Below are 17,117 nucleotides of genomic sequence, written 5' to 3'. Positions count from 1 at the left end.
TGGAACTTTTTTATAATGTTTGTAAAGACAGAAAGTGAAGGTCTATTATTACGATCGGGAAATCTTTCACTATACACACGTACCGCTTCCCTCATAATTCTATGACATTCACCATAAATAAGAACCATTTCTACTTTCTCTGCTATCGTGTAACGCATTTTAGAAAACTAAACACTTAGACTGAATAAATGTTACGAAGCTGTGCTCTAGTCGGTAGTAAAATTACCAATAATGTTTGAGGATACGGATAAGCGTACAATGTGATTGAATGTTTGTTTATCTTTTGTGACCCGTGTCACGCAATACACACACGTGATACACAAGTATTCGAAATGTACTCTGACACAATTTATTTTCTATTGCAGTTGACTTTGGGTGACCTTGAATGACCTTAATAATAGGTCATTGTATTCGCCTTGAAACACTCTATCAGAATGTAAGTAATAAAATATACTGTTCCATTTAAAAAAACAAAGTTGACCTTCATATCTCCTTGACGCCTCCACCTACAAAAAAATTGGTAATACCAGATTATGAGCCCCCCGATACCAAATAAGTTTGGTCTAATGCATTTTCTCCTATCTTCAAAAACAAGCGAGTTATTCAGGTGACCTGTTTAAAATGCCTCACCCTGTATATATCATATGTTATAATTTTGTAATCTATGTTCATTTTTTTTTTTCAAATTTGTAGAATGAAACCATAAGATGACGTTTCATGCATATGTATATGACATAAATGTTAAAACTTTGTGTCAAAATAATAAAATTCACCAAATTTAAAATCAAAATGTCTCGAGCACGAAGGTCCAATCGTGAAGAATCCTATTAGAGTTTTTTGATACTAGGTATATGCCATATCTTGCATCTGCTATCGTTTCAAAAGCAATTTCCACGACTGCAAGATCCCCTTGTAAGCATCTTAAATAGTAAGTAGCGGCAGAGTACCCTGAAAGATGAATGGTCAAGAATAGCAAGCAGTTTCTTTTAGAGAAAATATGCATATTTCGACCTCGTCGTCACGCTTGAGAAAAAAATAATGTCACAGAATGATAATTGCATAGTTCTCGTTAAGCCCCGTACCGACGTTTTCCTTTATCAATTTTCTCTGCCTTTGGTCGTTAGAAAGGCGTAACAGTTTGTTCCAGTTTTTAGGATCACCCTTTGCAGTCGAATTGTGAGATTCAGCGGTGTCGGGAAAAGATTTCAGGTCGAAGTGGATCGTAGCAAGAGGGCTCTGATCATGTCGAATTGTAAGAAGGTGGATTTGGTCGAATCGGGTCACGAAGAAATTGGTTTACTATGAGCAGGGTCGTGAAAAGATGGGTAACAGATGCAGCTTTTAAAAATTCATGAGCTTAAGCCAGATATCCACGACGGTGCAAGGCACTCGGAACATCCCATTTACCTCTCCGCTATCCACATTTTTGTACTTCATACCTTTACTCTATATCAATTATTTTTTTTTGTAGAAATTTTTATCAAAACTGAGTAATTTTTAAACCTCATAAATTTCGATTCCTTAGAAACGATCGATATCTACTTTACGTTTGAAATATGTTTTCTGTTCGTCGAAACCCGGAGGTCGTTGCAACGGTATTTTGCAATTATTTTTTACGCGGAAGTTTTCTTCACATCGTGGCTACGCGTCAATTTTTCTTGCCGCGGGTTTTATAGAACCGAGTCACGACTCGGTGAATATTTCATAAGTGGTCCGCAGAATGGGTGTACGCGAGAAGCTGGAACGTAAGAAGGAATCGTAAGTTTTAACATCTAGGTCAGTTGTCAATTGTCTGGTTAGCCGACGCACAAGAATGCAGAACGCGTGCAACCCGATTAATGACAGCCACGATACACACACATCATTAATTATGCATATATCCAGCCAGTTAGCACGCTAAATCTTTAACCAACTATTTTAACAACGTTCCTTCGACTATGCTTTACCACGCTGAGCAAACGCTAAGCTATGTTTTCAATGCAACACGTACGCGTTTTTATTCCATTCTATCGAACGCGCCATATTGGTTCTTGCACGATGATTTACGAGTCGTACTCCAAATATTTTCCGACTACTGGTTTTTGTGTTCAGATAAGATCGGTCTGTATGAAATCTATCTAATCTTTCCGCAACCCGTCTCGATAAGATTCAATCTCGCCGCGACCTCAGTCAACTATTGGGTTTAATTTCCTCGCGACACGATTCGATCGGAACGAGTCTTCTCACGATCTAAATCGACTTTGTACGGACACTTTACGATTCGATTCGACTCGACTCGGCCTAATTTTCTTCCAATCAGGCTCGATCGAATCTCCTCCCCGACCGAACCCGATCGTTTTTAATCCTTTCGATATACTCGAGTCGACCAGATTCTAATCGTGTCATAAACGAATCTTTTCACGACCCAAGTTGTTACACCGATCCACATTCTTCGGCCAGACCGAACCTTGCTCGACGCAATTCTTTCGCGACTAGATCCAATCTAGCATAACTGTACGTCTATACCGAGTATGTCACGTAATTGGGACACGTTGGTCCCACCTGTTTCGTTATTTGTAGAGCACGCTGGTGTAGAAACAAGTCGAGAACGATCTCCTTTGATTCGTGGCTGCAACATCCACAAAGTTCAATTGCATTTTTAAATGCATAATTAAAAACATTTGGTAGCATCCGCCACACTCTCAAAGGAAAATTTTTTAAACTTAGAATTGGCAGTAATGTTATCAATAATTAAAAATAATACATAGAAATCTTTATTGACTACTCCATTTAAAAAAACAAAGTTGACCTTCAAATCTCCAAAACGTCTCCACCTATAAAAAAAATTAATGCACTGGATAATGTACCCCTTTAAACCATGCAACTTTTGTATACAAAATTGTTTCGTGCAACACGTATCTTGGAAGTTATAGAGGTGCACAAGTTGCATGAACCACCCTGTATATCCAAATTGAAGTAACATTCGTCTGCAAAAAGTGTTTGATTTTGCGTAGAATGAACCTCAAATAATGAAATTTTCACAGTGAAAATAATATCATTAAACTCGGTTTTACCAATATTTTTGATCGCAAGACTAACATATTATTTTGGTTAGCCTTGTCCGTAACTAGACTTTGACCTATCATTTCGTTAAAAATAGCGCATTTGCGCTTTGCAGGAGTATTCATGCGCTCATAAAGGAGTAAGGTCGTGAGAAGATAGACGTTGTCGTATCATTTAACTTTCATCTTTACCATTTTTGTCTGCCTTGGATGAAACAAGAGGCACGGCCCGTCCCAATTACGTCATTCATTCTGTATAATATACCGAGGCATTAATAGTTCGATAAATCAGGTTTTAAGGTTCCCACTCCCGTGTTTGCGTTCGAAAAACAATCGAACGGAGAAACCCTTTTCAACCGAGAGACAATAATTCACGATGCCAATACAAATAAGTAACCACAACCCTATTATTCTAATTATGGCTGAAAATAAAAAATTTCATCATTTCGCTAGGGATGTCGCGGTTGTCTCGTAGAGTAATCTGCAGCGTCGCCACCAGAGGGTTCGCTTTCTCGCAAGCACTTGACTGACCCTTCCGTTCCTATATGTATACAGTGCTGGACAAAAGTATTGCTATGATTGGGTGATACAAATGCTCATAACTACTAAACAAATTGTTTTGAAAAAAAACTTTGACATACTACTTGTTATCTATTTTAGTTTAATAATGTAAATACATTGATTGACTAAACAATAACAAAAATGTATTTATCAAATATTTAAAACTTTTTAAAATTACTTGGAATTTAATATTAATATTTAGTCAGCACTGTGTATTGTCCTTGAGTAATACTGCATTTATAAACGAGCAAAACGAGAATCTGAATTCCAAGATTGGTCAGCGACCAAGTAGAAGTTTCGAAAAACGTCCGGGAGATGGTGGTTTTATCGATCGTTTCCCTCGCGTTGTCTCGTGCGGTCCTGGGTTCCGTTTTATCTGTTCGCCCACGCACCGTGCACATCGTTCCGGAACAAAACTGATGGCCGCCGCGGTCCTGAAAGGTCGAAAAAGGTTTCCTCTCGGGTAAGATCGTTTTTCTATGCGATAGCTGGGACGAGCAGCTGTGACTGCCGTCCTAAGCCTAGCCTTTGTACCTGCGCGAGCCGGCAGGTGTCGAGACGAAACGCATCTGCCAACCTTGCACGTGTCCCGAAGGGATTTCTGGCCGCGTTTGTGTTCGTGGGTCCGAGCAGGTATCCGACCCGAGCCGTATCTCGCTTCTCTCCTGTATTCTTGCGTCCGTGTGCTGGCGAAACGCTCGACGAACAACCGGTGCGTTCCCGATCGGCGACGTACACGGTGTGTCAACAATATTCCACGATTTAAGTGGAAAAATCACCGTGACGAAAATAAAGGCAATTTTCAATCATTTTTTTGGCCCTAACTATGAAACTTTTTGTGATAAATGTTTAATCTCTTCGAAAGTACGTTTCTTGAACACTACTTCTTGAAAAAATTTCGTACAAAAATATTCATTATTATAGCAGTAATAGGATCAAGCATGAGAGGCCTCGAAAACATTTGTTAGAAACGTCCAATTTTCTTAAACTATAAGACAGTAGTTTCGATTGCATGCACGGATTTTTTAAAATAATTGTTTATTATAAAATGATGGAACTTTGGTGGAAAAATCTTAATAAAATTGTGACAGAATCAATATTTCTTTTGATCGAAAATTCCGTAGGTGCAACTCAAGAGAATAGTATTAGAAACTATCGTATTATACAAAATTTTAAGTAAATCGGATGAAAATTGACTGAGTGTTCTCGACCACTCATGGGAAAAATTTTAATGGGAGATTCTAGAGACCAAAATAATACGAAAATCAAGAGTACCAATTTTTTTATGGAGGCTTCGTTAAAAAGTTGCTAACGTTCAAAGTTCCGCCTGTAGAACGTACGTGCGATAGTCTGCACACTTTAACTTGAAACGTTAATAACTTTTTAACGAAGCCTCAATAAAAAAATTGGTACTCTTGATTTTCGTCTTATTTTGATCTCTAGAATCTCCCATTAAAATTTTTCCCAGGGGTGGTCTAACACCCTGTAATTTGACGCCCAAAATCGTAGGTCCAAACATTCGAATACTTCCATTAACTACCATATTCTTCGATAAAGCAAAAGAATAGCTAAAATCAGTGTGATTTGGAAAAACAATCTGGATTTTAAGCGAGAATAGATCGTTTTTTGACTCGTCAAAGAAGTTGTCCGCGTAAGGAGTCCTGGAAGCTTTCAGGACGCACCTTGTATACAAACGAGGTGAATCCGTTCACCTGCTGATTGTTGCGGTGTGCTCGTATGGCCAGGTGTCTCGAGAAAAATGGAAAAACGCGAGGTCTAGCGAAGGATTAAGGTTCGACCCTTGGCAGAGAGCTAATGATAGGGTTCCAGCAGCAGTGCGGTTTCAGTATCCTTTTATTCCTTTCTCTTCCGTCCGGTCTTCATTCTGTATTCCCCGCTTCTTTCGTCCGTTCCAAGCCCGAACACGCATCTGCTCGAAAGATTCTTCCAATCTCCGGATTGAATACCTTTATGGTCTACTTCCAAGCACCGTAAACTGTTCGGTTTCGCGAGCCAGAGAAATTATTGCTTTCGATCGGACGCATAAATTGAATGGAAAAGCGTGGTACGAGAAAGTTGTCTTTTTTTTTTTTTTATTTCTTCTTTTTTCTTCGTTCGTGAAAAGTGTTATAAAAAGTTTCTCCTTCGAATCGAACTACTTGAAATTCTCACTTCTTACGTAAAGGAATGGCGGCATTTTCATTTTTTCAAATATCTAGTTTCAGCGATAAAGAAACGCAAGGGAGCCTTTCGATGACTAACTCGTTATTGTTTCCATAATTAAGGCAGTGTCTAAAGAGCCTGGAAGCAAGATAGGTGGGTTTTTAATTAACGAATAATCACGATCACCGGTTCGTCCGAAGACAATGGCTCGTGAAAGCGATCTTCGAGTATTGTCGTAGTAAATTGCTGATCGTTAAGGTGGGCTTGATGACTTTCTTCGGGTGCAGTCATCGGTAGGATATCTGATTCATCGTCGTTGAGCTATAGTTTGCGTTACGAACAGACCCGAGCAAAGTTTGAAATAAAAATAAAAAAACAACTGTTTGAAATAATTCATTTTCGAACGTTGCCTGAAAATAAAAATAAACAGTTTTTTTTTATTTCGAATTTTATTAATAAATAATTAACAAAAAGGTATATTGTACGAGATGTTCGATCTCCAAAAAAAAAGTTGTAAACCAGACCCAAAATCGAAATACAATTTTCACCAAAAACGAGGATAATTTGAAATGATTATTGAATAAAATAACGCGTTGTTTGAAATAATATCTGCGAGGTGTACGGTAGCCCCGTCGACCGCAAAGGATTAATAAACGAGTACAACGAACTCTTATCGTTTCACTATATTGGTGACTGTAATTTCATATAGCGTTAAGGTGAAATCGATCACTAAGGAGCTCTCGGTAATTAAGGAAGTCGAAAGGTGCGTAGAGCGTACCGGCCGACGAGCTTTCCGTTTTGCTAAACGAACTTAGGCGCGTCTGGAAGTAACGGGGCACCGCCATTGGTTTCTCGACGTGTCCGTGGGTTCATTATCAATGTCGAAACGTGCACGGTAACCTTGTGTCATTAGATCACACGGGTCAACGTACCTTTCCACGAGGATGTGTTTACCGTGGAAAGTGTTCCGACGCCATTGTTCGCGTTTCTTTGACAACTGCGCGACGGAAATGGAACAACACGCGTCACCGTGCGCTTCGCTAACGTTTCCGTTTACAAGACATTCCCAATAATGCTGGCTTTACGCGATATTTATCGCTCGAAACGGTACAACATCATTTTTTCAACACATTCACGCTTCCCGTTTCCTGATTCTTTCTCAAAATATCACGAAACGTTGGTAAACATTACAGCGAGTCTCAAAAAGTTTAAGAATGATTTTAGAGGGCAAAATAAGATCGAGGTTTCGTTAAAAAGTTATTAACGTTTAAAGTTCCGTCCCTACGAAGTACTAATTTTTAATTCAATTTAAATATAAAACAATATTCTTAATGTGTACGATTTTAGCTGTGGAATGTTTTGTTATTTACAATATATGTCCGCCGTATTTTGTTTTCCAAATCATTCCTAAACTTTTTTTTTTAGAACGAAACATTTTCACACATGCGATGTACAATTTTGACTGTGGCTCACTGTAACGCCAAAAACAAAATAAAAACTGCTAAAAGTAAATTAAATCAAACAAAATTTGTTTTGGATAATCGTCGTTTGAAAATTTGAATTGTACTCTCGAACAAATTAATCTTGTGCAAACGAGCTGAGAGTCGTGTTCCACTCTCCTGTAATTAAAAGACGTCGACGCGCGGAACGGATAAAATAAAATAAATATTAAGCTCCCGTCGATCCCCCGTTGCAATCGTAAAAACAGTAATGGCGTACATTCTCGATTTACTTTCGTTTCTAATACCGTGGTTGATGGATGCGCGACTGTTACGACTGTTCGTAGCCAAGTTTCTTCGGTGTCTAATTTTCTAAAATCTGAAAAACCGTCCTCGATACCTATCAGCTTACCTCGCACATATTTTACACGTCGAAAAATGATAGGCTTCTCGGTTCTTTTCCAGTCGTAACCGACATGCTGCTGCGAGGTTTCGTTACAGCTCGTTTCCAATACAAGAGAATTTATGTCGACGGTTTGCGTTATGACGTGAAAGCGTGCATCTCTCGTTTGCTGCGACTCGCCGCTGTTCCTATTTCGATTGTGCCGCGAACGCCACCTGTCATGGCGCGCGAAGAAAAATAATGCCTCCGAGCGACCACGGTCTCGTCCACACTTTCACGCGAATCATTATTTTATTGAAATCGAAAATCTATCATACGTTTTACGTAAATAATACACATCGTTGAGAACACACTTGGATCCGTTCCTTTTATGAGCCATTGTGTATAGGTTCGAGAAAAGCTAATTAGCTCCTTATTGCCCACGCCTGCTCTTGACACAAACCCATATCAGACTTGGCGCGTTCTACTTCACTTTCTTCAGCCGTTGATCGGCCTCTGATCTTGAAAGATATAAGTTTGTAATATCAACATCGTCCAGTGGGCTTATTGTTGATTTAAAAAGGATGTTTGCTGCTATTTCTGTTAATGTCTCTATTTTAATCCAAAATATGATACGCGTATCGTTTGTGGAAGTTGGTGGAAATACTTAAATAATACGATAGGACATCAAAGATTACAAAGATCACGTCGCATAGGTTATGTTCAGCTGAGCCAGCTTCGCTCCTTGGACTTGTGTTATTTTTTCTTTCAACGAACGAGATTCAAATGTATCGGATTAACACGTTCACTGCCAGATGAAAACTGTATAATATTCTAGAAGGTTAAAATTTTGATTTTACACCATTGTAACCTGCATAACCTAAAATTTGTTTCGGTACTTATTTTCATAACCTTGTTAAAATTCACAACTTCCATCCAAATTTGTTTTCTTCGACGTCTTAACTTGAGAATTAATATTTCTGGTATCATAGTGGTAAATATATGGGTGACGTGGCAATTAAAACGTTAAACAGTTAGTTATCGGTGAAATTGTACGAGTCCATCGAATCTGAGGTTGCTACAATTCTGCCTTACCGACCGAGCATCATCTTTTTCTTTCTTTTTCTAAAACGAGGCTGTCATTAATTCCCTCTTAGCCTCGTATTTCATTCGTGATTTAACGACGGCAGGTCGTATTCTCATTATCATTGAAAAAGTACGCCCCCGGCATTGTCCTAACGTGCGCCGATATTTCATTTCAGAGTCCTGGAACGTTGCACAAAGATGTCGGTGGTGCTGGTACCAAGGTCAGTGGAAAGACGGTCGGCGGTGTCGGGACTGCAACCCTCACCACACTCTCCTCCATTTATAATACATCCAACACCAGCCGGAACAAAAACAACATCCCTGTATCTCAAGAGGTAAGTCGAGATACCGTGTGCTCGAGTAGACGATAGCTCGGGACACTCCAGAGAGATCGTTCCGCGACAATTAACCGTCGCAGGTGCACAGATCCTCTCGATCGATTTATATCGAATCGACGAAGTCAACGAAGACCAACTTCCGGCTCTTTTAAACGTTAATAATTTGTGATTATTCGAACAGAGAATTTTATACGAATAAAATAATAGTTACAACAATAATTCGTTAATAATTCGTTCGTGATTATTCGAGATTATTCGGACAGAGAATTTTATACGAATAATAATTACAATAATAATTCGCTAATAATTCGTTCGTGATTATTCGAGATTATTCGGACAGAGAATTTTATACGAATAATAATTACAACAATAATTCGTTAATAATTTGTGATTATTCGAGATTGTTCGAACAGAGAATTTTATACGAATAATAATCAGAAGAATAGTTATTCGGTTAAATTTTTATTTGTTCCAGGCAAAAAATAATTTCATTCTATAAATCAGATTTTGATATTTATCCGAGCATCGTTTTCGAACAGGCTATTTTTTATGTAAACGAACGTTATAAAATACCGAACAAGACTTTGACATTGAGCGAAAAAGTATAAAACACATAAATCTTGGCGCTCAAGACTGGAGATTCTTAAATGTATGTTATTCGACTTCGAACCTTTACATTTTCATTTATGTAAGCATAATTGCTGAGCGCTGTTGGGCGTTTACGACACGCGCGTGGATTTGCAGGTTCGAGCTATAAAAATTCAATCTACAGGTAAATTCATCGAGAACTTTCGATCGTTAATATTTTTCAAAGCCTGTTACACATATAAATGAGTGTATATTTTTCGTATTGGTCGAGTACGCTCCTCGAGAAATAGAGTTTTCACGCTGGTCGTTTCGAATTCGATCGAAGAAAAATTCAGTGGTACAAGGCGAGTTACGTTCGAGACAAATTGCTGTCGGTCGATTACGTTGCCGTGTAGAAAATTGAGCAACTTGCCTCGAACACCGCCGCCTGCCGTTCAATCTGGAACGGATTAAAAAGTTTGGCAACTTTCGAACGCTGCCAAATTATTAATAACGTCAATTTCAACGTCAAGTCTGCCGCGTATAGCCATTTTTCTCGCTCACTCGCATTATAATCGAGAAATTTTCGTGAGATTGGTTCGATCTATTATCCTCTCTAGAAGAAAACAAAACAATTCGTCGAATATTAAATATAAAGTTCGACGAGTCATTCTGAATCACGAACATCTAAGAATCGATTCGAGCATCGATAGTCGGGGAAATGATAGATTTTCTATCAAATCGATTCACAATCAGTATCGAATATCTGTATTCTTTCTCCATTGTTCGCGAGTCCCTAGAAGCATCGTGAGTCAGCTTCTTCCGATTCGATCGATTAATCCGTAGACGTCGGTAACGATTATTTCTTTCACTTATCGCGACCTCGTGGGTCGAGCTACGGTTTCCAGTTTCTCCGCGATACGAATTGTGCCACGTCACTGCCATTTGTCTCCTTAATGTTCTTTTTTTTTTTTCCATGCCGTTATTACGAGTCAAAGATGATCGAATTTCGTTGCGTCGCTCGCGTTGCGCAACCAAGGCGACGCTCGCCGCCTTTTGCACCGGTAAAAAAAACACTGCAAAGGCATGCAACACGGTGCGCTGTTGCTCGCGATGCACGCCTCTGGAAACGCGCATGCGCACATCTAGTTAGACCTATCGATAAATGTCGAAACATTATCAACGATTCGACGTATCGATAAATTATAAATATAATTTAATTTAATTCTTGCCAGTGATCAAAACGTACTATATTTTGAGCAGTATACTTTGACCGGAGGAAAGTATGGTTGTCGAGATATTTGCGTAAATAAACGTCCAACATTTTATTTTTGACGCTTCGAGTAATTTCTCCGCGACGAAAAAAGAAACGAAACGTTTCTGTTAAGAAAAAGCGTGATCGATCGCGGCTACGAAACCGATCAAACGAGTCCACCGTGGAATGTTTAACACGCGTTTCGAAACGTTCGAGGAAGGAACGCGTTCCCGACTAAGTACAAGGGACGTATTATACAATTGCAAGAGGATCGTTGCCGAGTGTCAATCGACGATTGTTTCAAATTCCACGGGTGTCGGTTTCCACCGAGATCCGTTTAATCGGTTTTATCGCGCCAATTACGTTTTACGGTACACGTAACACCGGATAAATTATATACCGATGCCTCGGATAACACGAATGCGATAACGGAACGTAAATAATACGGATTACAGCGATGCATCTTCGACATAATGACCATTCGCAAATCGCGGTCAGAAACATTATAACTGCGATAATATAGTATACCTATCTGCTAATAATATATTATAACTTTTCACCTCTGATACCGTTCCACCAATATAATTGCTCTTTTCGTACAATTTTATTTAACTTCGTTCGTAAACACCAAATTAATATTTAAATTTTTTCGATACGGGTATCGTAAAGTTCATTGCTGACACCTTGTACATCGATATTGCTTTAAAGAAGCATCAATGTTACAGGGAAAGCGATTAGTCGACGTCTTCGTGAAACGGTGATTTACCAAGGCTATTAAGCCAACGGTGAATGCAATCAAAAATTGTAATCGACTAGATTCGACGATTTTATGAAATTTCCAATCATCTCCGGCGAAAGTTTCTTTTGTGACTCTCGTTCGTAACACGCATTCTGCACTTTCTAAGGCCTGTGACTTTTATTCGTACGCTTTAACCGATTTGACATCGTTAAGAAACGTTGCTGGTCCCTTTCTCGAAATATAAAAAAACGTTCTTGATGCTACTTTCTTGGACGATAATTCGAGGATCTTATCCGCGTTGGAACTTTCTTCCGACGAGATATGCCCGGGTCTTGGACGAAGCTAACTGTAATACTGACGTAACATCGCGTCAGCCTTCGAACAGGTACGACTGACACCTGGAAACCTTTGGCTGATTTTAACGCTTTGGAAGTTTCTCACAAGGGGACCCTACACGCGTGGAAATTGCTTTTCTAACGATACCAGGTACAAGTTGTACCTACAAATCTGTATACATATACTATAACTTGCACTTGCTATATTTTCAAAAGCAATTATCACGACTGTAAGGAGTCCCCTTGTCAGTTTTAAGTTTACCGGTATTAAATATTATCTATACTATTATATAAAGAGAGAGCCGATTTTTATGTTCGCGCAAAACTCAAGACCTATTGAACCCATCTTCCTCAAATTTTGTCACGTTATTCCTGCATACTCTAGGACGGACATAGGCTATGTAGCATGTCTCAGAAGCGCGTTATTAACATGTAATTTATATGCAAAGATTTCATGTGTACGACTGTTTGGCAGACCACATGACCCCTGTATACGACAGTCTACATGCGCGTATTCGGCCCGCGCGATACCTCGCCCGTAGCAGTACTGCGATGTTACCGCCAGGTGGCGAAGCTTCTCCAGCGCTTTCTCGCGAGAGAATTGCATTATCGCGGATATATATGTCAGGACGATCGTCTGGTCATAAATTGCTTTTGCACAAGGTCAAAATTAAAATCAAATACATGCTAGTATTTAATATTAGTATTATTAATATTATATTCAAGGTATTAAAAATCAAAAATTAAATTTTAATCAAGAATTATGAAAATATGATTGTTGTTACTTTCAAGTCTAGCGGAAAGCCTGATACTTTGTATTTCAAATGTTTTAACGTTGTTTATCGTTGCACGAGGAAAGAAACGTTTTTGATAAGTGGATTTTTGGCGAATAGGTGAATCTATTGTCTTTCCATGTCGCTGTGCCGTGTCGATAGAAAGGCATAATTTTTCCAACAGGCGTGTTTTCTCTCGTATGCACGTTTTCGTGTACACGCGCATCGTCGAGTTACCGTTATCTCCATACGCACTTTGACTTTATGCGCCCGTGCATATGTGGGTCTCCCGGGTGCACTTATACCTATGCTAATGGAGATATCCATTTGTCCGTTCGATTATAAGGCCGCGTGCACGAGCGAAAGCGCCGCGACGTTAACGTCTCTGCGCCTTCGTTTGGCCCCCTGGCGGATCGCTTCTCCATTTTGCGGTTACTTAAGGGGGGAACCTCATGTAAATGGCCTGTTTTTCAAGAATTTTTTTTGAAAAATCCAATGCACAGATTCATTTAAAATTTGAAGTATCATTTATTAACGTTATAATGTAAAGAAAAATATTTTTTATAAATTTTAATTGTTAATAACAATGGTGCAATGGTGGCTTGAAAATGGCATCCTGTAAATTCGCCGTGCAAAGCTACAATGCACAAAAATGATCTGAAACAAAAAAATCAAAATAGAATAGTTAGTTTATGCAGAAACGCTCAGCATGACATTCTTCTTTTGTTAAAATTTGCAAAATTGCAAAAATGGCGAAGGTTTGAAAAAATAACCGGATTTTTGATTATGAACAATTGTTAATAACAAGGTTTTAAGTAAAAAATAAAAAAAAAAAGATGCTCAAAAATTTCATTTTACATGAGGTTCCCCCCTTAACGTTTAACCATCCACTTGTTACCTGACGGATGATTAAAAACACCTCTACACCCGCCACGTTTACCATTAATTTCCCCCAGCACGCCTACGTGGAAAATGGAACGCATAAAAAAATTTCTACGAAAAATCGTTATCTATTTACTGAACACACTCTACATATTTCGTGTATTGTGTATATTTTACACGCTCTATTAACACGTATACCCATCGAATACTATGAAACACATACAAACGAATCTGTTTTGAACATAAAATACGAAATTATTCGAAAGAAAAGGAAAGATAAATGATTATTTTTAATCACACTAATTTTGAGTATTCCCTAGAAATGTTTACACCGTTTACGTTATGTATAGTCTAACGGGAGTCCTTGACGTCGATTATCGCGTAGAAACAAAGAAATCCTGCGGATAGCAGACGCAAATCTGGAAAACACAATTACTCGGTATTCGTTACGCAACCGTGTGTAGGAAATCTTGTTGAATCGAGCTTTATAGCCCGGTAAGAACACGCTGATCCGTTTAGCGTGGATATTTGTCGAGACTTGATCCGAGAACTTTACGAAGCGTCGGTTGAAATTTCGAGAACTGGATGATTTTTCTGCAATTCGTAACTGTACATCCGGTGGACGTTGTTTTCTACGAGCGATAGTCGTTGCTAGGCGCGTAAAGTACACAGTACAATGTAGAACTGGGTTGACTCGTTTCTCTTTTAAATATGACGATAAGCTATCGAAACGGTATCTCGTGCAAAGCGATAGAAGCGGTATTGATAATTACCTCGAGACGACTCGAAATCGCGATTACTGTTTGCGCAACGACTGCCTCGTTTCACGAAGGGAGAAAACTAATCGGTAGAGAATTCCACGTAAGATATGTACGACGCACGGAGACGGAAATTATAGTATGTATATAGGGATGTGTGTCACGTGTGCGATTCACTTAGGCGGAAATTGGTTTCGAAAGGTCTTCGAAAGTTGATTTGTTGCTAAACCTATCATTGAATTCGTTCTAATGCACGTTATGTTGTTTCAATTTACTGTCTTTTTTTCGACTTGTACCATCTGCTTAACATTTAAGTAGATATAAACTTTCCTATTTATGTACTCCGAGGATCGATGGATCTTGGAAGTTTTCTATTGTATTAGGTTGCGCAATAAGTCCGTTTGCGTTGACAATAATACTTTAGTAGAGATTTTTACTCGATAACCGGACTATGAAAATGGATAAATTAAAAGCAGACGTTCGCTTATGTTTAAAAAAGGAATCGTTGTAATTTAGTAAAAAATAGTTTTACAACCTTTATAGGGTCATTTAAACAATCGAATACTTAAAATTCAATTTTCTTAAATGTCTTTTTACACTTGAAACTGTTCACAATTAAAATTACACTAAATTTGAAAATCGATGACTCACCTTTCCAATAACCACTTTACAAATACATATACGATTTATCTCGTGAAAAGGTCCGAGTAAAAAATTTGAATTTTCGTAGTCTTCGTAATTGTGAAATTTTCTATAAAGGATTTATGATTAATAATAAGTATTTTTTTTTATTTTATTTATGATCAATAAATTCGTAATTGTATGGTAATGGGTTAATGATACACAGGTGATAAAAGAAAGTCGCTGATTGAATAAATACGTCTAGCAGAAACCGCGATCGCGAGGCCTGCGTTCCTTGTTATTGCGTATGCGATGGATGCTCGGATACGTATGCAGATACAAATCACAATTACGCCTTTGTAAACGTCGGTTGACGCCGGTAAGTGGTTGTAAGCATGTGTGGCCTAACCGACAAAAGGACAATGAACCATACCCAGTAGCTTCGTACCGTCCGGTGTACGGAGATAACCAGTTTCGGTTATCAGCGAAATTGTCCCTGCTGTATCCGCGTTCGACCCAACGTCGTTTCCAAGGTTCTCGAGCTTCGAGTGCGCGATTCAGAATCTAACAAGCATTCGTAGATGCACTCCAGGAACACAGGAGTCGAGATCGAAACGTTATTTCGTTCGAGTAGCGCCGATAACATTTTTCAATAAATCTTTTTTGCAAAAGGAATAATATCGCGGGGAAACAGCTTCTCTTTATGAAAGACAAACGAATGTAAATGTACGTAATTATTTACGTAACGGGAGCAACTGTACAAAATTCCTCTTTCGAACGAAACGTTGCGTCCACATTTAAAATTCATTACAGAATATTTAACCGTTAGACAACCTCTTTTTGTGCACGGGTAAAAGAAAGCCGCAGGACGATTCGAAGGAAGCACCCAGGATTACAGGTTTAACGAACACCGCGGAGTCCTCGACCAAATGACATCGATTCTTGTTCACGTGCAGCGGGTCAAGTGGTTCAGCAGTCAGCCACTCCGCTAATTAAAGAACTGCTGCTCTCCGTAGCGGTACCGATATCATCGATACGCCCGAACCCCCTTAGAAAATTAGTTTTTCCGCGTCGCGTTGTTATTAAGACTTTCGTACGTAAACATCGTTTACAAAACATATGGGAAAAATTTTAATGAGAGATTCTAGAAGCCAAAACAAGACAAAAATCAAGAATATCAATTTGTCGATCGAGGCTTCGTTAAAAAGTTATTAACGTTTAAAGTTCCGTCTGTAGAACGGCGATCTGCGAGCAGCACACTTTAACTTTAAACGTTAATAACTTTTTAACGAAGTCTCGATCGACAAGTTGATATTCTTGATTTTCGTCTTATTTTGCCTTCAAGAATCTCCCATTAAAATTTGTCCCAATGGTGGCCCGAACATCCTGCTTTGCCCTTCTCTGATCTGTGAATTTCCTATGCTACTCGATCACACTTATTTTTATAGTGTAACAGTCCCATTCCAGAGGAAGCGTTTGAATTTATAATTATAGTATTTACAAGTATAGGGTGCAGTGCCTTTTGAAACGTCGACCAAAATCTGTTTGGTCGTCGGAAAGTCGATAGTATGCGCCTATCCTTAAGACTTTTTGCACGGACCTTGAGCGACCGAGGCACGTGACTGCGCCAACCCTTCTGCGCAGTAGCGTGCGACTACCTCCGAGCGATCGAAGAACGCTGCTGGACCACAGCCAGTCAGTCGTGTATTAATTTCGCTCCACCTAGATCAGAAACGTGGTTTACCGGGGTCACGCGTGTCCCGTTAACGTTACCGCGAGTTCACAGGGTTAATAGAACCATTCCGATGATTCGTCGATTCCCGATCGTCGGGGCAGATAAGCTGGATACTCGATCGAACGATGTTTCGTTTTCTTATGTAATAACAGGGACTTGTCCGACGTTCGTATCGACTTCGTTTCCGGTGGGCTGTACGAGCCTCTCACGTGACTTCCGCCGGCTCGTTCGCGCGTTTACACGGCGAACAATGTGCATTTCCATACGCACCCGGTGCATACGAAATGCTTGTTTGCGCCCTGCCCGTTACGACGAGATACCTATTTAACTTTATCCGGACGAAAACATCGTCCAAGTTTCGATGATACGTTCAGATTCGCGAAATAATCCTTCTCCTCCCGCTACGAGACAGTTATTTCTCTTATTAAATTCTGTCTATACG

General features: G+C 39.2%; 1 protein-coding gene across 1 annotated transcript in view; it reads left to right on the top strand.

Annotated features, from left to right (window-relative positions):
• Nucleotides 1-17,117, top strand: part of LOC122404943 (probable serine/threonine-protein kinase dyrk2) — a 112,166-nt gene that overhangs the window by 72,134 nt on the left and 22,915 nt on the right. The window contains exon 4 of the mRNA XM_043409351.1: nt 8,849-9,007. Coding sequence (XP_043265286.1) covers nt 8,849-9,007 — 159 coding nt within the window. The remainder of the gene's footprint in view (nt 1-8,848; nt 9,008-17,117) is intronic.

Source organism: Colletes gigas, unplaced genomic scaffold (assembly GCF_013123115.1).
Source record: "Colletes gigas isolate AHSC1104 unplaced genomic scaffold, ASM1312311v1 Colletes_gigas_Sc00003, whole genome shotgun sequence".
Taxonomy (NCBI): Eukaryota; Metazoa; Arthropoda; class Insecta; order Hymenoptera; family Colletidae; genus Colletes; species Colletes gigas.
Note: the sequence above shows the minus strand (reverse complement) of the source record. Positions and strands in the feature narration are given on the sequence as shown.